The sequence below is a fragment of the Quercus suber genome, unplaced genomic scaffold (genome assembly GCF_002906115.3).
Source record: "Quercus suber isolate HL8 unplaced genomic scaffold, Cork oak 2.0 scaffold_486, whole genome shotgun sequence".
In the NCBI taxonomy this organism is placed as follows: Eukaryota; Viridiplantae; Streptophyta; class Magnoliopsida; order Fagales; family Fagaceae; genus Quercus; species Quercus suber.
Window position 1 is genome coordinate 131898 of NW_027069936.1, and position 24034 is coordinate 155931.

Genomic DNA, 24034 nt, shown 5'->3' on the forward strand with positions numbered 1-24034 from the left:
ATTTTTTTGGGGCTAAGAACAGATTCATATTGCACCAAAAGAAACCTTACAAAAATCAAACTTCATAGCCGGCCAAGGACAAATTGAAAGGAAGGTAGCCAGATTGCCAGAGCCATACATAATGGGATCCAAAATGATGAAAAGTCTAATCAATATTTGTCTAAGAACACACTCAAATTGCAAGCAAACCAACCTATATCATTGCCTGTGACGATAAGTGATAACACAAAAAAGTATTTTCTAAAAGATTATCAATGCAATAATGTAAAGGATACCACCTGTTGACACTGTTGGCATTGCAGTGGAATAATAGTGGAACTACTTATTATGATAGTATTAAAGTAATCATGTTGACAATCGTACCACCAAATGATTTTGGTGTGCTTATGGTTATTTTTGGAAACAATGGGCATTTTGGTAAACTGATTTCACACTTAGAGGCATGCCTACATAGAGTAAAAACTACTCTGACTCTCTCTCTCTCTTCCTACTTCACAACTCACATGCTCTCATTCTACTCATAATCCTTTGAGAACAAAGACAAAAGCTCATTAGTTTGAGATACCTCTACAGCCCTCTCTCTCTCTCTTAGAATTTCTGGTTCTCCAAGATTTTGCACTGGATATGGTTTTCCTCAGTGCAAATCAAATCCAACTGCTAGATACCCTCATGTTAACCCACTTTGTACTTTTCTCTCATTGAAAAAAAATTACTGAACTTTATCTAAACTTAGATATAATATTCTGTTACTTCTGAGTTCATATGTTCTGCTCTGTTCTGTCCTCTGTTCATGGCTGCTGCTACTGCCTCTCAAATCTTTGAAAACCATAGCAACAATAGCAGCAATACCAACCGTGAGATTAGCAGGCAAGATATCCGAGCTGCCATTGCCAAAGCAAATGAGTTGAGAACCCTTCATGCTGCTTTGATGCAAGGAAGCAGCCCCTCCAATCTTAGATTTCCATCTCCTTCCCCTGCTTCACGCCCTGTTTCTCAGTTCTCTGCTCAAGATTACCCTGTTTTTACACCTGTGAGTTTGAATTTCTTACTTCTTTTCCAGTTATGCTTGATTTATACATTCTATTCTTTGTCGTTATGTGTTGGGTATTTATACTCCTAGATTTTTCCTGAAACATAAGCATTTATTTAGGTTGATGATTCTAATTATATCAAACTCAAGAATGTCACTATCATGTGTTGCAGTGATTATATTCTTCATTTATTTATTCAGTTTTCATACATTAATTGATTGAAAAGTGAGTGCACCTCATGGTAATAAAGATTATACTGTCTATATTTATGTGGGTTTTACTTAATTCATCCGGTAAAGTCTCTTATTATGACTGTAATCCCATATTTACAGTTCAAACGCTTAACTAAACTAAACCCAGAAATTTAGTTAGGTTGCATTTAGCTGAACTCAGAAATTCAGTTCTATTATAGTAGTTGTTATATTGTTAACATATCTGCAGAATATTCTGATGACTATCCTTTTTTTCTTTTCTTTTTTAACTTTTGCATTGTTTTCCAGTCTGTGTTTGTGTGTGTATTTGTTTATTTTGAATTTGGTACTTTATTCTTTAGTAAGTGAAGCTTTGTATCATTCATACCTAAGACTACAGACCCAAATAAAAATTCTCTATTTTTAATGAGTGAATTTCTATTTTTCAAAAATGAGGGAACTTTCTGAATTTGAGAAACATTGACAGAGCTATGAAGATGAGCCAACACCTGGGTATCCACAAATTCCACTTAAAGACCACACACTATCAGAAAGTTGGGATGATTATGGACTAGGAGGAAATGGCTATGAAACTTTCCTATCGGATTATAAGGAGAATTCATCTTCAAGAAAGGGATTGCCTTGTGGTTTGGCCAGCGTAGACTCCCATATTTGTCCAGCTGAGGATCAAAAATCTGTCACTGGTTCTTGTGCAAACCAAATCACTGTGCTTCAAACATCACCTGGAAATGACTACTTCAAGTCAAACAGAAGAAACAGTTTGGGGGAATTCAAATCAGTATCATCCTGCAATAGATGCAAGCCGGCAGTTATAACTACTGAATCTGAAGCTGCAACAAGAAACAGCAGGAACTCTAATATTGTTGTTCCATTAACGGATTCTCACACGTCTATTCAATCACAACCAAAGAATCGGGGAGTGATTTCGTGGTTGTTTCCTCGGTTAAAGAAAAAAAATAAGTATGAAAATTCTCCTAATCGAGCAGAATCCGAAGATGTTTCTCAAATCTATAAAGACTTTGGGATAATGTCAATTGAAACGTTAAAGAAAGAGCTGATGGAAGCAAATGAGAATAGAGATGCAGCATTGATGGAAGTTTCTGAGATGAAATCTTCATTGGGAGAGCTTAAACACAAGCTGGAGTACTTGGAGACTTACTGTGAAGAACTGAAGAAAGCACTAAAACAAGCAATGCAGGCAAAGGATTCCCAAGTTCCTGAAACTCTTGGAAATTTTCCTAAGAGAGGGAAATCCTTAGATGTAAATGGAGAAAATTTGATGCCCGTCAGCGCAGAAGTAATGGTGGAAGGTTTCTTGCAGATAGTATCAGAAGCAAGATTGTCAGTAAAGCAATTCTGCAAGACCCTTGTTGGCCAGATTGAAGAATCTGATAATACTCTAGTGGACAACTTAAATACGCTTCTTCAACCATATAAACTTTCTTTGAATTCCAAATACTCGAAGGCAGTGTTATACCATTTGGAAGCTTTCATAAATCAGTCACTCTACCAAGACTTTGAGAACTCAGTATTTGAGAAAAATGGCTCCCCAAAGCTGTTAGACCCCCAACAAGATCGCCAAGCGCAATTCTCATCATTTGTGGCGTTGAGGAACTTAAGCTGGAATGAGGTATTAAGGAAAGGGACTAAATATTACAGTGAAGAATTCAGTAAATTTTGTGACCAGAAAATGAGTTGCATTATCACGACGCTGAATTGGACTAGACCATGGCCTGAACAGCTTCTGCAAGCATTCTTTGTTTCTGCCAAATGCATATGGTTGCTTCATTTGCTTGCCTTTTCATTCAATCCACCATTGGGAATTTTAAGGGTTGAAGAGAATAGGATGTTTGATCCTCATTACATGGAGGACATGTTCATGGAAAGGCAGAAGTCAAATGGTCCTAGCCGAGTTAAGATCATGGTGATGCCAGGGTTTTATGTTCAGGACAGGGTATTGAGGTGTAAGGTTCTCTGTAGGTACAAATCTGTAGCTTAACTGTTTAGAATTTGGTTTTAATATTGCTAGCTTTTTCCCCCTTTCTTAATTTTTTTTCCAAGGTATTCTCACCTAGAGAAGTTTGTAATTATCAAATTGATGCGTTAATAAATGTAAAAGTGGGTTTCTTCTATTGTTGACCAACATTGTTTTTCTACTAAGTCAAGTATTAGGTGAAGTTTAAGGTTAACTGATGAATTGAAATCAATCTTATTTGACTTTTTGGGTTGTTTTTGTTGTCTGATGCCAAAACTTTGCTGCACATTTTCTTTCTTTGCTACTACAGATTCAAGCTTCCTTCTGTTATCTTGCCAAATAAAAACACATAGGGAGTTTCTTTTCCTTCTACTTTTTTTTTTTTTTAATTAATTTAATTTATTTATTTTTATTTTATAAATGGTGGATCCAAAGATAAATAAGGGAAGAAAAGAATGAGGCTGTTATTGTTGAAACGCATAGCCCAACATTGAAAACGACCAAATCACCTCTTAAAGTCTCTAGAAAAAATAAAATTAAAAAAAAATTTAAAAAAAAAAAAAAAAAAAAATCTCTACCAAAACCTACACAAAGCAATCAACTGTGTACAAAGAATATTATACTCTCTCAAAAAAAAAAATATATATATATATATATATATACTTCCAGATTTCACAATTAATTAAACAACTTGAAAAAATCCATCAATTTTTTTTTTCAAATAAAACCACTCTACAGGATTATAGAGAAACAATAAAATCATGGTAAAATGTATCATTATGAGTAAGTTTTCAAACACAATCATAATAAATGCCTTTAACTGAAACCAATACATGTATAGTTTAGAACATCAGGTAACTAACAATTGCGAAGGCATTCAAATTTTCAAAGGGAGTGGAGGAATTGGTGTTGGCCATGATGGTTTACAATGGGGATACAGATTTCATAGGTACAAAAACAATGTAGCTGGAGTTACCAGATAAGATTTTCCCATATTTTGTTGTTGGTAAGCCATTTTCAATACCCTATCTTCCGCATGTTGCACAAGCTAGAAGACAACTCCACCATCATTTGGTTGGAAGACTAGCAAATCCACAGGTGGCTGGAGCTCCTTACTCTTTTAACAAACCTAGAATATTCTAAAACCATGTCCTTAAAAATAGACCTTGTGTATCATGCACCATGTACCTGAATAAATGTAATCCTCAAGTCCCCAAATCATACGCAAAATCTACTTCTGAGTAGCACCAAAACTACTTTGAAACTGATGAAATTTAACCCTTTGCAAAGCAAAAGGGGAAAAAATCTGCATAATTTGATCAGAAAGTTTGAGGCATTTTGTTGCTTCAAGTTCAATTGTGCATTCACAATCAAAGAAAAATACATCCAAAAGACACTGCCCAATACTTGATTAGAAGCAAAAATAATGCAGAATACTGCTTCACAAAAGAAAAAAACTTCTATTCCATTAGAAACTCTTGTCCACTAGACAGTTGAAAGGAAAACATGATCACAACACGTTTGAATCAGAGAAACACAAGGTATACTCAATTGCTACAAAATTCATATTGGTAGCTAATTAAGCCAAAACATAATTTCAAAAGAAAAGCACTTGAAGTTTTGGCCTTTGATGGCTATCTACAAATGTTCTTGCATACTAAAAAAAAAAAAAAAGGCACCACTATCCAAAATTTCAACAATGATTTTGAGTTTAGGTGCTCAATCTTATAGATATGACAAGAGTTTTCAGGGATCAGAATAAAGATCCAATTTCCAATCCAAATGTGTCACGTAAGCACTACAGAAAAAGAAGGAAATTAAAAGATCAAAAGACTAAACAAACAACAAAGAGTAGCTTACAGTTAACAACTTTCAGCTGAAATGTACTTCAGTAACTAACAATTGGAAGGGCATTGATCAAAATTCAATGGGAGGGAGGAACTGGTGTTGGCCACGATGGCTGCCCAAGTAAAAATGCATATTTTGTAGGTACTGACCAAAGGAAACCGGAAACTTCAGACAAGATTTTCCCCCTATCTCGTAGTAATTCGCCAGCCATTTTCAACAACCCCGTCCTCATGTTACACAAGACAACGTGATGGCGGAATTGTAAGAAGACAGTTTCATCATCAATTGGGTCGAAAGCTAGAAACAACACGGGCGGCGGGAGTTCGTGCTCCTCCATTATCTTAAAGATCTGAACAATCTCGGAATGTTCTGAAACCATGTCCTTGAAATGAACTCTGTATTTCATGCACCATGTACCTGCATCACTGTAATCCTCGAGATCCCAAACCGAAAAATAATAAGAACTGTAAGCATCGTTGCGTCCATGTCCGCCTTGGAATATCCTGAGACGCCCTTGGAATTCGCCGATGGAAACAGCAAAGTGTTTAGGTGAAATGTCTGTAGGTGGATCGAGATAATGGCATCGTTCTGCGTCGTTGAATGGATCGAACGCCACAAAACCTTTGATGAATTTATTCTCTTCATCTGTGTTCACCCAATGCAGCATCCCGTTGCAGGCAACAACACCAGCATGCAGAGACTCCACTTTGAAGGGACTCAATCCCCGCGGCGACGAAACAACCGAGTCTCGCCATTCACCAGTTTCGGAAGAAAATATCTCCACACGTAACTGAGTAGTATTGGTTTCAGCCGGAGAATGAATGCGTACCACCTTATATCTATAATGCACATTGGTAACACATCCTTGCTCTTTGTCAAGGCAATAGGGTTTGCATACAAAGCCAACCATAACGAAAGTTACGAAACTGGTCGTTCTCGGAGGGAGTGTCAGCCATTGTTTGGTAAATGGATTGCAGATGAAATACTCGCAAAACTTTATGGGCTCCGAAAACCGTGAAACTTCGTTGCGTACCAGTAATAAATCGTTGAACGATGCTTCGACTTCGACGCAAAATGGGTCGTTTTTTCTTGCTCTCAAAGGAAGAAAGTTGAGAAAATCGAGTCCGACATTGGTAGAGTCGGTGAAGAACTCGGAATTATGGGACGGAAGAACCAGGATGGTTTTTTCAAAGTTGTGTGTATACTGTAACAGAAGAGTAAAGGGTTGTTGTTGTGAGTCTGAGTGGCGGTGGTGAATGTAGCGACGAATAAAGTAAGGATGGGAAATAAGAGAAAGCCAGCGCTTTGAGACGGATTTGCATTGGAGAGCCCATCGACATGGGAGTCGATAAAGGATCTCGAACAACAAAAGATCAGAGAGTTTGTTGATGTTCATGAATTCATACGAAGATGATGGGTCTGATTCTGACTCTTCTATTCTTCTTTTGCGGCTATCGGGAACCAAAGAAAGGTCTGCACTTGACTCCGCCGCCATGGCAACAGCAGAAGAAGCAGATGTGAGGTTAGAAGAGAAACCAGAACGGTCTCTAACTCTAGGGATTTGCCTTGTACGTGTCGGTGTTGTGTCCTTCAATCCTTATTGTTTGCAAACTGAGCCAGTGAGGTGGGGGTAATCCACACCGTTTATACATTTCAATAAACAGTCAAGATTGCTTTAGAGAATGCAATCTTTGTATATTTTTAAAGAATGCTAATAATTAAATTGATTTTTAAATAATTATGAATACCAGTCGACTACTTCAAAAATAAAAATAATAGGCTAAAATGTAAATTATACTTTTTAAATTTGGTTGAAATTTATTTTAATCATTTAATTTTTGTTCAAATTTATCCAATTCAAACATTCTATTCAATTTTGTTAAAAAATTTCCCTTAAAAATATATTATTTTCACATTAAAAAAATCTATGAAATTAATAAAAATATTTTATAGATTTTTTAAGTAAGAATTTTTTTTTCAAAAAATCTTTTTCATTAATTAATTGCATACTTAACAACAATTTTTTTTTTAACGAAATTGGAAAAAAAAAATCTGAATTAAATAATTTTGAAACTTAGAGAATTTAATTGAACGAAAATATAGTTAGATGATTGAAATGAATTTTAGTCAAATTTAGAATGTGCATTTCGCATTTTAGCCAAAAAATAACACCAATTAAAAATTTGCTTGACTTAACTAACTTAAAAAAATTAAAAAATAAATAAAAATTGATAGTTACAATGGGAACGGGAGAATTGAACTTTAAACATCTATGTTATAAAATATCAAAATTTAGGATACATTTGGTACACTGTAATGATTATTACATGAAAATAGGAATAAGTATTACAAGGAATACATTAAGTTGAAAGGTAATAAGTATTATTATTCATTAGTTTGGTGACTATTTAGAAATAGAATTCTGAATATACATCCACAATTTAGTAGAGTATAAAAAGAAGGTGTAATTAAATCATTTTTAAGTCAAATTTCCTAAAATATACTTATTTTAGGGTGTTCAAAATAGACTAATAATTAACAAGAAAGAAATTTTTTTTTTTTTTTTTGAAGATGTGTCAACTAATGGTTTTTTAGAAAATTTTAAAAAAAAGTTATTACATAAGGTGAATGAATAGATATTCAGTAATTTTGATAAGGAATAATTATTCCTAATTTTGAAGAATAGCTATTCATAAGGAATAATTATTCATTGTAATAAAAACATAACCAAACAACTGAATAGTTATATCATAGGAATATCTATTATATTACAGTGTCTATTACAGTCTACCAAATGTGCCCTTACTAATTAAGTTACAAGACTTTTGGCGACTTAATTGACTCTCATAACACCCCTTATGAGGCCTAAGAACATTGATGAAATATGATTTAGGTAGGTATTGATTTGATCTATCCTTTGGTAGTGATTCTCTGAAATCATTGGAGCCTGGTTTCCTGGATTCCCCATAAGAAAATTGTCCATTGTTTCAGATAAGCTAATAAGTGTGCAAATGCTCTTGCCAAGATAGGAACAAGACAATCCTGTGGACTTCGTTCTTTTTTATGCCCTTCCAGTAGGGTTGTAGATGTTTTTAATTCAAACTTACTTGGGTTGTACTTCAACAGACTTTGTCCTGAATCTTTTGTTGCTTCTTAGCTAATGAATCAGGGTTTTATAAAATAAAACAAAATGATCTATTCCTCTGGATAAAGCAAAGGTTTTGGGCAACAACTAAAGAACGAATAGAGTGCTCCAAGAACGAGGAGAATTTGGGGTTGGGAAGCTATCACACGAGTTTCTACACAACCAATTTGTAAGAGTTGGTTCAAAGAAATTTCTTGGTGGACCAGGCAGCCCACAGTTTCAACAAGCTTCAGTCATTGCCAAGGGGTAGGTATATACAAACTTAACTTAATTTCGTGCCATATTATTTCAATGAATTATCAAATTATAAAGATTAGAGATTGAAAACTTGAAATCCTCTTTTGAGTTGTGTGAATAACTGGCAAATGAGTCGCGAGTCGATTGGATTCAGGTTTGATCAATCTGAATTTGTGCAACAAAAAAAAGTCGTCCTAAACCAATTACAAAACTGGTTAAGTTGATCAAGTTACGAATTAGGACAATTAGGTGAAGATTGACATGTATTTTTTCGCATACATACTAATAATAATTTTATTATTATTTCTAATGATAATAAAATGCAATCATATGATCCATATTATAGTCGTCTTCCTTTCCATACAAATAATAAAACAAATAACAAAATATTCAAAAATAAAAGTTAAATAATATATAAAGCCTTAAGTTTACACCATTCAAAGTTCATAGATTTTATCATCACAAAAAAATAAGGCAGAAATTACATTTTCATCCTTACATTTTCAGCAGATTCCTACTTTGGTCCTTAGATTTTATTTTTATCGCTTTTAGTCCCTATCTTGAAAAACATTTTCCGTTTTGGTCCCTGCCGTTACATCAGAAAAGGAAAATGCACATGTGACAAATGGCAGAATTAAAAAATATTAAAAATATATTTAAAAAAAATATTAAAATATCAACAAAAAAAAAAAAAAAGAAGCTCCTCCACGCTGCACAAAAAGCTTCGTTCTCGTTAGGTGCAACTCTGTCTTCAACACTTAATTTCAACGAATCCTCAAATGGTTCCGCTACTACAAACATGAGATCCTCATCCCATTTATGATTAACACTCCTGCTCTGAGAAGTTTTGGTTTTTAAAACCTGATTTCCCATGGAAGCCTTCACATATACTTCCAGGCACCCACACTTACCAATCGGTTGCAAGTCCATTGCTTCAAGTACACTCACCCTCAAATACCAAAGCTTGGGAGAGAGGTATACCTTGGAACAACTATTGGCAAGAACATCAGTTCCGATAACTCCAACTGCATCTGAACACCATGCTTTAGAAAATGCTTCATCAGCTTGAGTACCTATCCAAACAGCCAACTTCAACTCTCCTTCAACTTTTTTATCCATGCCATCCTCCAAACTATACCACCGTGCACACACCAATGGATTCAAGTAGGTACATGCAGCAACAGAGTACTGGATGATCGGACTTAGTGAGCCAGAGCTTCACATGCTCGATGCAACGCAACAACGCATTCTTATGCGATAAGCTCGAATCGACGAGCCGAGACATCAACAAGTCGCTGAGCAACGAAATCGAATCAAGTCCCGCTCGCCGAGCAAATCGGTGGCGTCGTCGGTGACGTAATCATAGGTCAATAGAGAGAGCTCTTCGACAACGGCTTGGGCGAGAGGCTAGCGGAGCTTGTCGAGCTCATCGATGAGAGCTAAGACGGCGGGTTTCGAGCGGACTTCTTCTTGCTTCTTGTTGATCGGTTTGCCTTGAGTGATGGCTTCTTCCATCTGAGTTACGCGGTTAAGCTTTTTGCGCAGCGCAGAGGAGCTTCTTTTTTTTTTTTTTTTTTTTTTTTTTTTTTGATATTTTAATATTTTTTAATTCTGCTATTTGCCACGTGTGCATTTTCTGTTTTTTATGTGACGGCAGGGACCAAAACGAGAAGCGTTTTTCAGGATAGGACTAAAAGCGGTAAAAATATAATCTGTGGACCAAAGTGAAAATCGGCTGAAAATGTAGAAACGAAAATGTGATTTCCGCCCAAAAATAATGAAAAAAATACTGCATGCTATGAACTATATTAAGTTATCAACCTCTTTAGGTGCACTTGTTACATATAAAATAATAATCCTAGAATAGCATTTGTAAAAACCCTTCGTAACTATATATGGAAACATAAAATATATTCAATTTTTTTTAATAGTTGTTAGAACTAACTTCGCTCGGCTTGACATGATCGAGCTATTAACCCACTAAACCGATACATTAGTCGGTTTGGTTGGTTAATTGGACTACTTATGCAATTGAGCCGGTAAAACTCAGTAAGCCTTTTGCAACTCGTGCAACCCGAATAGGTTATTTTCACACAATCGGTTTTGTAATTTTGAACAAAATTATATTTATAGGTTCATCTTACAGTTTCTAAATTTGGAGCATAACGAAAACAAATGATTTTAGAATAAGGTTGATGCTAGATTTTTCAATAAAGATAAACTTTCAATTTTTCAACTTACTTGCTTATTTTATGATTTCTCAAACTTATTTCATATTTATTAATTTTTTGTTTTGTTATATACCTTGATGTCTGATAAATGATAAGTGACCCAACTCCTAGACTAGGATAATTCACAGGCCAAATTTAGTAACTAAACATAATAGTCTCTATTGATTTGTTCAAATTTTTCTTTAAATATTTTCACCACAATATTCTCTAATCTATACTGATTTGTTCCCATATATAATTTTTTCAGGTTGACATATTTGATATATTCCTTTTTTATATCCCCAATGCTATTATTCGATATTTTATTGGTCAACTCTCTCCTTTCAAGTAGGTTTTTTTTTTTTCAAGTACAGAATATAGCATCAAAGTGGATGAGGATTCTTTAGAGCTCTTAAGATAACTCTCTACAAATTAACATAAGATAATTCCATGTAAAGTTCTTAAAATCTTATATATGGCACATTGCCATTCATCATTATTAGGCAAGCATGCTCTATCTGCCTTTCCATATAATGATCTTTTGTAGTTGCAAGGGAATGTTTATCTCCATCAGACATGTATTTGGTCACTAGACAGCGCTCTTTGTTTGGTATATATGCTGTAATAGCTCCGATAATGGAATAGTAATCTGTAATAACAATTTAGTCATTTAATTACATCTTTATTACTTAAAGTAGTTACTACATAGGAATAACTATTGTTTAAATTGATGAATAACTATTCTTCTTTGTNTTTTGTCTCATTTTTGTTTGGTTGGGAGTGGAAAAGTGGAGGGATGAAAAAATGAGTTTGAATAAATTACTTATATCCCTTGTTAAAGAATGATGCCAAATTAAAACAAAAAAAGTGACAAATAACCACACAAGAAAGATTAATCACCCAAATTTATCATAAAAATAAAAACATGCTCCAAAAAAAATCACATCCAGTTAAAAAAAAAAAAAAAAAAAAAAAAAAAAAAAAACTATCACGCCCAAGCCCTAGAAAATCAGAAAAAAAAAGAAAAGAAAAAAAGAGCAATGTTAAAGCCCAAGAAAAAAAAAAAAAAAGTAAGTGGCAACTGGAAACGTGATTGTCCAAAAAAAGAAAAAGAAAAAAAAAGGGGCAACATTAACAACATTATTGTCCAAAAAAAAAAGAAAAAAAGAAAAAAAGCAAAAAGAGGGGCAACGTTACTGCGCAAGAAAGGGAAAAGAAAGAAAAAAAATGCAACTTGAAAACATGGGCATTTTTGTCAATAAAAAAAATTCATCCGACTTAGTTTTCTCTTCATTTTGGAGAGAACATTTTGGTGGGCTCAAGGAGAAAACATCTGGGCTCTACCATTTATTTTCCTTCCTCCCTACCTAATCAAATACACTCCAAAAAAGTTTTCTTTACTAATTTCTCTCCAAAGTTTTCTATTTACACTATTTCACCTTCAAACAAACACACTGTAAAGAACTAAAAAGACACATTTCCAATTTTATCATTGTGCAGCACGAGCCCCTATTAATGAAAAGGATATTGGGGAAAAATAAAAAGATAAGAGCTTTAATTAAAGAGAGATATACCCAATTATATATATAATCTTATTCAATGATAGAAAACTTAATACTACTTGGAGTTCGATTTCTTTACGTAATAATTTATTCACTTAAGTATTGTTTGGATGGAGGGGGGGGGGAAGGAGGGGAAGTGGAAGGGAGTAGAGTAGAGTTGGCTAAAAATAAGCTAATTTGATGCTAAATTTACTCTATTCTACTCTACTCCTCCTTCCTCCCCCTCAATCCAAACGGACCATTACATAACATTAGTGCATAGATATTAAAGATTGAAATGTTAAGGACATAAATGTTTACCGTATAATTTTTAGATTATTTTTTGACTGAATATATATTTATACTAACCAAAATTACATAAGATGTTACATATGTTGCATCTATGGTTTAACTGGTGACTAAAATGTATTCTATGTGATTCATAAGTAAAATTTTAATCATGAACAAAAATTACAAAATGACTAACTCACATGTATAAAAAAAAACCCATTAATTATATATATATATATATATAAGAAATCCTACCCAACCAACTGTAGAGTCGAAGTACATTAGTTAAAATTTAGATTTTTCTTTTTATTGTTTCAATGATTCATTTTGGCATATATACCTGCGTAAATATTATTTCAATTAATGTTTGTGTTTGAATGTGTTCATTTTTTAGTGCTAACCTAATCGTATCACTCTAGGCTATATTAATGATTGGCAAATGCATAACACCTCTTGACAAATGTAAAAGCCTCAAATTTAAATGAATGGAAAATTTTAACATAAACCCAAATAAGAAAGAGCCTTGAGCACGTGCATGAGTGCATGTAGAGGCTAGTATAAATTAGCTTTGTTTAAACCTTCAAAATAAATCAAAAAAAATATAAAAGCTTAACAAAAAAATGTATTAAAATTCACACAACTTTAATTTGAGATCAAGCAGAAATGTGAGACTTAAACATTATATAAAAATGTTTTTTTTTTTTAATTCTCTGCATAAATTGAGAATTTTTATAAAATGGAGATGCATAACAATAAATTAATTTAATTAAAGATTGAAAGTCTAGACATGTCTATTATTTGTTCTATTGGCTCATCAGGGGAGACACATGTGCAAAAGTGTATGCATCATAATTGAAGAATGACTTAGGCTTCATATTATCTACTAATTATGTGCCAACAGTTTATTTGGTTAAGAAGGAAATAAATGGTGAAAGGAGAGGTGGAGAAGGAACAGGCTTGAGTAAAAGGACGTTTTCCACTTTGGCTTAGCAAAAATGGAGCATTGGATGGAAATAGCAAGAAAAAATTTGTTTCAGGCCCCCACTACTTTGTTTCTTGTGCTTTTTATTAACAAAAAAAAAGATTTTTTAGAGCAAAAGTTAGGTGTAGTTCTAAAGTGTTATGTCTTAGTTTCTTCAATTAAAATTCTACCATATGGTTGAATTGATCAATGTATGAAAATATTTTTTCAATGATCATTAAATTCAATCATATGATTCATTAGTCAATGAAACCATGATTGCATTCTAATTAGATAACTTAATTTAGTTAAAACTACTGAGCCTGGCACCACTACTGTGCCACACTACTAGATTAAGGATAGTTCAAAATTATAGAACCTTTAACTACTACTTATTAAGTACAACTTTTTTTTTTTTGAGACACAAACACAAACACACAAATGAGAGAAAAAGAGATTTTAACACAAAGACACACCACAACTTCACTCAAAAGTCATAGAAATTTTTAAGAGAGAGTAAGATAAGTTATACTACACACAACACACTCTCTTAAGTAATATAAGACAATTAAGTACTACCTAGCACATCTAGACTACCCAAATACATTTAGACTACTTAATTGGCATTGGAACGAGGGGTCAAGATTTTTTCATGTCATGGTTCATCAATTTAATGTTAAATGAAATAGGGTTTCCAAGAGAATCTAAAAAAATAAATAAAAAGTTAAAAAAAAAAAAAAAAAGACTAGGGTTTTCAAGAGGCAATCCTATGAAGTTTGAAATTTGAATTACCTAATCTCAAATTATACAAAAATAAGAGTGAAGTTATTAATATTAGGCTCTTTTAGTTAAATGAGGATTTTGAAAGAACAAATTCAAGAACATGGTAATGAGAGGATAAGATCAGAACAACTTTCCAAATCCCATTATATGTGAAGATAGTAGAAAAATTAGAGGACTGGGAAGTTATGTTTTTCAGGCTTCTAATTGTTTAAAATTTAAATAAATAAATAAATAAATAACCCAAAAAAATAGGATTTTGAAAATGAATAATTTACTCATTGACCCTATTAATTAATCAATATAATTTTTTTTATATAAAATTAATCAATATCATTAATCAAATTAATCAATATGCTAATTAATCGTTTCGTGTATTATTCTTGTATGTTATGGCCTTTTGGGCAAATGCAAAACCGCTGTTACCATCATAATCCATGGAAGTTTGAAAACTTGCAGCTCATTTTTTTGGCTTTTTCATGCTTACCAGCCATTATCTGCCTTTAAAGGGTAGGCCAGTTTCTAATACTCATAACTCATAAGTCATAGTATGCACACTTTTACGCCCATGAAGTTTTTTTTTGGTATAAACATGCATCATGCACACTTGAGTTTGCCCTTGAATGACTTGACTCAAAAAGAAGTTTTATGTTGACTTACAACTTATAGGCTTATAGAACACGCAGAAGCCTCTTAAACAAAGCAAGTTCTAGAAGGAATAACACACTTTTTTTTTTTTTTTTTTTTTCAATTTCTTTTAAAAAATTTCTTCTTAAGTGTTTGTTTTTCAAATTTTTTTGGGGCATGCCCTTGCCCCTTTGACGAAACTCTTAGGCAAGTCCCACCATTGAATTTAAATGGTAATACACGTTCCATTGATCATTAATGGTCTGGGCTGTGATTAATTCCTTGAGAGTGAAGCTTCCCTTTCTCTAGAACTTGTGATTTTTTTTTTTATTGTTATAAAACAATAGACATTTTATTCTTACAAACGCTTAAATTTTTTCGTTTGGATTGAAGGAGAAATGAATAATAAAGTAGAATTGACTGGAAATTAATATATATTTTGAGCCTGATTACCAAAAGATGTTCAATGCAAGCAGGATTCTCCTCTTACCAAACAAAACCACCCTCAAAATCTTTTGAATGCAATGCTTATGAGTCATGAGTCATGTGCTGGGTTATTCATGCACCTTGATGGTGGACAGGAGCTGACTTTTAGCCAAGCATCATCGAGAATAACTTGATTAATTAAGCTTAAGCCTGTATAATATGACTAATATTTAGTAACATTCATAAATAACTTGAACACCTGATCTCTGTATATGTTTGGGAAAGTTATTTGGGCGTATTGAGATTATGAATGGTACATATGACAACGAGACATATAAAGTTTTCACTTTACAAGTGCGTAAAGCCACCTTATAGAGTAGTAACTATTCCAAAAGAAGAAAATTACATCAAGTAAAATCCAAAACTAGTCTCAATATTTCAATTTCTTAAAATCTCCGAAGTATCAATAGAAACAAAAAGTTCACCTCATGAGTTGAAAATACAATACTTAAAAAAGTTCAAAATACTAGAAGTCCAATCTGATTCCAAATTTCTAAACTCATTGATGTGCATAATCTCATCAACGAATGTCCCAAAACTTTATGTTATTCATAATCTAAATTCGGAAGGGGAAAAGTGGATGAGCTTAACAACTTAATAAGTAACCAAAAACCTAATTAGCCTTATCAAGCATTTAGATAAGCAAAATAATAAATTGTACATAAGATCAAATTATATGAGCTTAGAAATTGTTTCTTAGTCGGATTGGAAAGTAACATATAATTTGACATTAGTTTTACAAATATCAAGTTTCAAAACATCAAAAATCATAATTTACTATGAGTTCCAAAAAATCAGAATTTATAATTTGCAATGAGTAAAAAAAAAAACAGATTAAAAAATATCATTGATTTTAACCGATTCACATATCTAATCATATTTATATTTTTAACAATCTTTGTAATTTTGATTATGATTTTGATTACGCTATATTCTCATTACTAGACCCATGTACTGTACATAGACCAGTGGTATGTCCCAAAAACTGATTTCTATGTGAATATGTATAAGTCTCATTGACTGGATCCAAAGTATAATAAGATTGGACATATAAATTTTCTTGAACTTATATAGTTTTATTCCAGTCCACATAAAAAATCAAATATTAGAAATTTATAGTTCAAATGAATTTATCATTCAAATATTTTCACAAACATGACAAATCTTAATCCAAGTTTGAAAAAAGAAAATCTAAATAACCCGTTGAACCAAATTATTGTGTAGTATTTAATGAGAAGAAAATCTAGCCCTTCTAGCACGACTCTTAATTTGGCGGCCCGCGGCCCCTCCCTTTGACTAATGATCTTGATATCTACTAGTGGGCATTTGCAACTACTTCATTAGGTGGATTCAAAATTTCTAATTTTATAAACATCGTTGATTGCTGTGTAGATGGTGATGCATGCATACTTTAGTGTCGCTATAGTAAAAAGATAATATATATACACACTTTAATGCTTCTTTAATTGAATTTTTTTTAGAAGGTAATTAATTGAATTCTTTTTAATTAGTCTTTTCTTATTATGATTTTTGGGTGGGTGCAGGTTTTGTTTTGTGATGAATATGTGTTTATCTATACTATTATTTAAGGGGCTTTCTCTATTTGGATTCTTCATTTTTTAGTTCAAATACTCCTAAAAACACCCTTCTGTTTAAGTAGAGATAAAACTAAAGGACAATCCGATAAAAATGTAACTTTAATTCTCACTAAAACATTGCTTAAAAAGTAAGGTTACTCTTTTATTGATTTTCAAATTGTTTTATCCATTTATAAAGTAGATTCTCAAAATAAAAATTATATATATATATATATAAAATAAAAACACAAGTTTTTTTTTTTTTTTGATATTTTAATATTTTTTAATTCTGCTATTTGCCACGTGTGCATTTTTTGTTTTTTATGTGACGGCAGGGACCAAAACGAGAAGCGTTTTTCAGGATAGGGACTAAAAGCGGTAAAAATATAATCTGTGGACCAAAGTGAAAATCGGCTGAAAATATAGAAACGAAAATGTGATTTCCGCCAAAAAATAATGAAAAAAATACTGCATGCTATGAACTATATTAAGTTATCAACCTCTTTAGGTGCACTTGTTACATATAAAATAATAATCCTAGAATAGCATTTGTAAAAACCCTTCGTAACTATATATGGAAACATAAAATATATTCAATTTTTTTTAATAGTTGTTAGAACTAACTTCGCTCGGCTTGACATGATCGAGCTATTAACCCACTAAACCGATACATTAGTCGGTTTGGTTGGTTAATTGGACTACTTATGCAATTGAGCCGGTAAAACTCAGTAAGCCTTTTGCAACTCGTGCAACCCGAATAGGTTATTTTCACACAATCGGTTTTGTAATTTTGAACAAAATTATATTTATAGGTTCATCTTACAGTTTCTAAATTTGGAGCATAACGAAAACAAATGATTTTAGAATAAGGTTGATGCTAGATTTTTCAATAAAGATAAACTTTCAATTTTTCAACTTACTTGCTTATTTTATGATTTCTCAAACTTATTTCATATTTATTAATTTTTTGTTTTGTTATATACCTTGATGTCTGATAAATGATAAGTGACCCAACTCCTAGACTAGGATAATTCACAGGCCAAATTTAGTAACTAAACATAATAGTCTCTATTGATTTGTTCAAATTTTCTTTAAATATTTTCACCACAATATTCTCTAATCTATACTGATTTGTTCCCATATATAATTTTTTCAGGTTGACATATTTGATATATTCCTTTTTTTATATCCCCAATGCTATTATTCGATATTTTATTGGTCAACTCTCTCCTTTCAAGTAGGTTTTTTTTTTTTCAAGTACAGAATATAGCATCAAAGTGGATGAGGATTCTTTAGAGCTCTTAAGATAACTCTCTACAAATTAACATAAGATAATTCCATGTAAAGTTCTTAAAATCTTATATATGGCACATTGCCATTCATCATTATTAGGCAAGCATGCTCTATCTGCCTTTCCATATAATGATCTTTTGTAGTTGCAAGGGAATGTTTATCTCCATCAGACATGTATTTGGTCACTAGACAGCGCTCTTTGTTTGGTATATATGCTGTAATAGCTCCGATAATGGAATAGTAATCTGTAATAACAATTTAGTCATTTAATTACATCTTTATTACTTAAAGTAGTTACTACATAGGAATAACTATTGTTTAAATTGATGAATAACTATTCCTTCTTTAAAATGGTTGTAATAGCTATTTCTTAGAATTCAAATTTAGACTCTATTTCTTTGTGCATGTAATAGGTTTTAAAATTTATATATCCAAAAATATAAATTTTCCTTATACGTCATCTTTTACAAGTTTTTCATAGATTTTCAAATTAATATATTTTTAGAAATATAAAATTTCCTTATATATCATCTTCTACTCTCAGTGATATACTTATATATCAAATGTGCCCTTAGGGTTTAAAAAGCAGGTTTTGTGGCAAAACCTCCCTCACTGTCTCCTCCTCTTCCTCAATCACCACACTGTCCCTCAGAGAAACAATAATGGAGCAGAGAAAAGAAAACGTAGTGTTGTTCCCATTCATGGCACAGGGTCATATAAGGCCTTTCTTAGCATTAGCCTACCAAATAGTACAAAGTAAGAATTACACTGTAACCTTTATCAACACCTCTCTCAATATCAAAAAACTCCAACCATCTCTCCCTTCAAACTCCTCCATTCGCCTCCTTGAAATCCCTTTCTTCAGCTCTGATCATGGCCTTCCTCCAGATGCTGAGAACACTGATGCTTTTCCCCAATTCATGGGCCAACTCATCGAAGCTTCTCATTCTTTCAAGCCTTCTTTTAAAACTCTCATTTCCAATCTTATAGAAGAGAAAAATGGCCAAATACCACTTTGCATTATTGCCGATATGTTCTTCTCTTGGACTGCAGATGTTGCTCACGAATTTGGAGTTTTTAACGCAATCTTCAACGCTGGTGGTGGCTATGGCATGGGGGTATTTCACAATCTCTGGTTAAACCTCCCTCACTTGAAAACAGATTCCAATGAATTCCCACTTCCGGGCTTTCCTGATTCTTGTCGAATACGCATAAATCAAATGCCGGAGCATCTTAGATCTTCTAAACCTGATGATTCATGGATAAAGTTTATGCATAGAGTGTTTGATGAATGGTTGGAATCTGATGCATTTTTGTTCAATACAGTGGAAGAGATTGATCAAATTGGATTGACATATTTCAGGCAGCAAATGAATCGCCCGGTGTGGCCTATTGGGCCTGTGAAGCTCACCTTGGGAAGCAAAGCTGGTTCTGGAAAAGACTCGGGAATTACATGGGAACTTTGTAAGAATTGGCTAGACTCAAAACTTTATGGTTCAGTTCTATATATTTCATTCGGGTCACAAAGCACTATTTCATTGTCCCAAATGATGGAGTTGGCAAAGGCATTAGAGGCTAGTGGCAAGGATTTCATCTGGGTTATTAGGCCACCTTTAGAGTTTGACATTAACTCGGAGTTCAATGCTGAAGAGTGGTTACCAAAAGGATTTGAACAACGTGTAGGAGTTGAAAATAAGGGACTTTTGGTGCACAATTGGGCACCCCAGGTGGAAATTTTGTCACACAAATCTGTGGGTGCTTTTTTGAGTCACTGTGGATGGAACTCTGTGCTTGATTCTCTTAGTCATGGAGTTCCCATTTTGGCTTGGCCTATTATGGCTGAGCAGCATTTCAATGCAAAGAAGTTGGAGGAAGAGATGGGGGTTTGTGTTGAGGTGGCTAATGGGGCAAGCAGTGAGGTTAGTCATGAAGATATAGTGGCCAAGATTGAGTTGGTGATGAATGAGACTGAGAAAGGAAAGGATATGACAAGGAAAGCTGGTGAGGTGATGGACATTATCAAGAATGCTAAGAAAGATGAGGATGGTTTCACGGGGACTTCTGTCAAAGCCATTGATGAATTCTTCAATGCCACAGTGTTATGGAGAGAGAAGAAGAAAACCACCTAGCAGAATAGTAATCTCTAATTGAACGTATCAGAGTAGTTCTAGAATCACAAATTATTCCATAATTTTTTTGTCACAATTTGATTTTGCAGACTATGAGTGATTAACCATCACTTACACATAAACCTACTCTTTTTTTTTCACCAATTATACTTTGCTATGTCATAGTTGTAGCAAGAAGTTGTGAAAGGTTTTGTTGTCCTAAGCTTTCCAATTTAGTATAATGGAATAAATATTTTCTTTAATTCATTTTTTTTTTTTTGGCTGAAATTTTCATTAATACACTTGGTTGTAAAATAGAAATTCGAACCACAAATCTCTATTTTTAGAAACACAATAATTTTATAATTATTATGCACAAAGAGATAGTTTGTATTTTTTTTAAAATATAATTATTTCTAATTAAATTTATCATGAGTGTTAAGGAATGTGCATGTTACCTTCACATAGACCCATCACTTTTTTCATCACTCACAATTAGCCACATCAAATAAGCAATATTACATCATTCAATATTTTTTAATAAGATGCAAATTTTGACAAATCTACCATTAGATTACATTATCTTCGTATATTCTCTATACTTGTCCATTGATGCAATTTTAAAGGTTTTTGGTTACCAGTTAAACAGGTTTTATATATAAACAAAAAATTAAAACATTCATCCCTGTCTCACGTTTGCTTCTTCACCTCTCTACTTTGTTTGCTCATTGCTCTGTCTGCATCTCTAAACAAAACCCTCAAATCGTTGATACCACATTTGCAACGCAACCCACAAAACCCTCAAAGCTTGGCGCACCCACAAACACTCAGAGCCTGGTGCACCCACAAACTCTCAGAGCTCGGCGCACCCACAACCTCAAATCGGAGGCGCATCTTCTCATCCAATCCACTCGTCGGCGCCGCTCTCTAGCTTATTCTCTTCCAATCCATATTCAAATCAGCGGCGCACTCATATCCAATCCAACTCAGTGGCGCTTCATCTCTTCTTGGACGACTCAGTGGCGCTTCTTCTCTTCCATTCTAAATCGGCGACGCCACCCACAATCTTCCGGTTCTCTCTTTACATATGATTAACGCTGATATGGGTTTATATTATTTCTCTAAACTTTGTGGGTTTATGATATTATTGTTTTGTTTGAATTTCGGTTCTTATATATTTGACAAATTAATCTTTACACCGAAGGGCTTGACAGTCCACCATTGATTGCCTAGATCACTACTGCCATGTGAAACGAAATTGTAATAAGGTTGCCGATGCTTTGGCAAAGAAATCTCGGGTTGGGCTAGAATTAGAACGTGACTCCTACGTTCTATAATTTTTGTTGTATTTTTGTGTTAAAAAAAAAAAAAAAAAATTCCCCATAGACATTCCCCTTGAGAATTCTTCTATCTTTTATAAATTTTAATATCAAAGCCCTCTGTTCTGCATCAATTCTTTTCTTTCAAATAAGTGCATTTGGCAACTCAAACTTACATTATTGAAAGAGGGAGTACATGAGATTCATTCTCTAAGCCAATTCAAGAAGATCAAAAAATGGGATGAATTTGTTATTGATGCCACCTCTGTTTGATTCCTTGCCCAACTTTCTCATTCCTTGGCCCTGCTTATTTGGATATTTGTTGATGCCTTTTTTTTTTTTAATTTAATTTTTTATATTATTTTAAATCTACACATTCAGCTGTTAAATCTCATTTTATTACGTTTTTTTTTTTTTTCAAGTTTTAAATTTTAAATTTTTTAAAGTTGAAAAATCATTTCAATGCATTTTCCTCTACTTGATGAAAAAGCTACCACTAAGCCAAGGCCTAGGGGTGTTGAATAGCATAGATTTTGATGATTTAGCAGGTTTTGCATAGTTTGATGCTTTGGCTAAAACAAGTGCATTGTAGTGAACATCAACTAGTTTATAGCTACAATTAGATTCGAAACAAGTTTGTGGGGAGTAAAATTAACGGTTGTCAAATTTTTGAGAATATGGTTTTATTCAGAAACTCTTCTTGATTGACTTCACTGCATTTCCTTAGTTACTCTTCTAATTAAAGAAGTATTATTTTAATTTTTTCCCTTATTATCTCCATTTTTATTTTTTTTTTGGTATAAAAGGAATTCATCCATAACCTGGTTCTTGTGCCAAGCATGCTTATGTTATCATAGTGGATTGTTGTTGTATGGGTAAGCAAGCTGGGGAGTCTATGATTACTTATTGTTAAATTGTTCTATGGATAGTGATCCGTAGTCTTTCATTTTATGCCTCTTTGGGGTGCATTGGCGTATGCCAAAGAGGGTGTAGATTTGTTGGCATATTGGAAGGGGCAGTTTTCTAGGCAGAAAAATGGTGATATTTGGAATGCAATCCCTCTATGTCATGTGGATTATTTGGAAGGAACAAAATAACTGGACATTTGAAGTCCTTGAATGATTAATGTTGGCTGTGAAGTTGATTTTTCTACATACTTTGTATGATTGGATGGCTCCCACAAGTGGTCATTCTGTCTCTAGTTTGCTGGATTTAGATGCACCTTCAGTTCACAACCCGTGTATTTGATGGTGTTTCATCTTTGCTCTTTTTTATGTGAATAAAAAACTTAAAGAAAAAAAAATCCTAATAATCTTTTGGGACGCTATTTTTTGAGCTCCTTATCACTTTTCCTCTTTGTATCTTGAAACCAGTTGGACTTTTTTTCCTCCACTATGAACATGAGTACCTAATGTTCTTTTATAAAGTACACAGTGATGAAAGACAAACAACAAAATTTGCAACAATAAATTAAAGAATAAGAAAATAAAGGATGGGACCTAGGATTTAGCACCTTGGCTTGCTTGGATTCAAAATCAAGTGAAAGAAAATTCTAGGAGTCAACACCTAGGGTTGGTTGGGGTTGGCACCAAACAATTGAAATAACACTAGTGAAAACTTTATTATCAATTAAACTTTGTCTTATAAAATTGAACCCAGGGCTTCTTAATAGAGTTCCAAAACATTGCTTACAAGAAAAGAACTTTAACTCCTGATCCATATAGGAAAAGAAAATTCCTAACTAAGAGATTGGGCTTAGGTCTTTGGGCCCAATTGATAGTAGACTCCTTATATCCTGTGTCCACATCACACAAATTTTATGTTTAGCTTCAAAATTCACCTATGATTTGATGACAAATTTAGTTTCAAAATTTTATGTTTAGTTTCAAAATTCACCTTATGTCTAGTTTCAAAATTCAACCAGTTTCAAAATTCAACCGTGAAATGTATTTACTTTTTAATGCATGTTATCGCTTACATTGTTCTTCTTCTTTTTTTCATGCTATATTGCAATAGGAGTATGGGGAGAGTGAAGAACATTGAAGAGCAAGATGCTCTCCAAGTTAGGCCCCCAAAAAGACCACTTGGAGCATTTATAATTTATTAGTAAGATTCACGCAATTCAGTATATATTCACTTGTTTTATTTATCCTAATGCTATATTCAAGAAAGTGAGTTTTGTTCAATTTGGATTTTTAGTAAAAAGTAAGTAGAAATGATGAAAGCTGAAGGCATTGTCAAGATAAGCAAAGCTGTAAGTTGACTGTTTACCAGTGAAAACACTTATTTGAGATCTGTCCAAATTAGGGATGGCAATTTAGATCCGACCCGCGGATACCCGGCCCGGCCCGACCCTAATAGGTCGGATTTTACCCGGCCCGATAAAGAATAGG

General features: G+C 33.2%; 2 protein-coding genes across 2 annotated transcripts; both read left to right on the forward strand.

The window, feature by feature from the left end:
* The first annotated feature begins 471 nt into the window (after positions 1–471).
* On the forward strand, positions 472–3375 carry LOC112002899 (IRK-interacting protein). Its single transcript, XM_024035055.2, has 2 exons — positions 472–1030; positions 1710–3375. Exons 1-2 carry the CDS (start codon positions 791–793, stop codon positions 3240–3242), a joined length of 1773 nt encoding a protein of 590 aa, XP_023890823.2. The 5' UTR covers positions 472–790; the 3' UTR covers positions 3243–3375.
* A 15501-nt stretch (positions 3376–18876) lies between these two features.
* On the forward strand, positions 18877–21314 carry LOC112002884 (UDP-glycosyltransferase 92A1; the record flags this gene model as incomplete). The annotated part of the gene is made up of 2 exons (XM_024035039.2): positions 18877–20311; positions 21274–21314. Coding segments are annotated over exons 1-2 (1476 nt in total), but the record flags the coding sequence as incomplete, so codon positions are not given.
* Between the last annotated feature and the right edge of the window lie 2720 nt (positions 21315–24034).

Bases quoted from the DNA above. Each gene is read 5' to 3' on its own strand.
- LOC112002899 (XM_024035055.2), top strand. From the start codon at position 791: ATGGCTGCTGCTACTGCCTCTCAAATCTTTGAAAACCATAGCAACAAT. The intron at 1,031-1,709 runs GTGAGTTTGAAT...AAACATTGACAG, and splicing joins ATTACCCTGTTTTTACACCT to AGCTATGAAGATGAGCCAAC.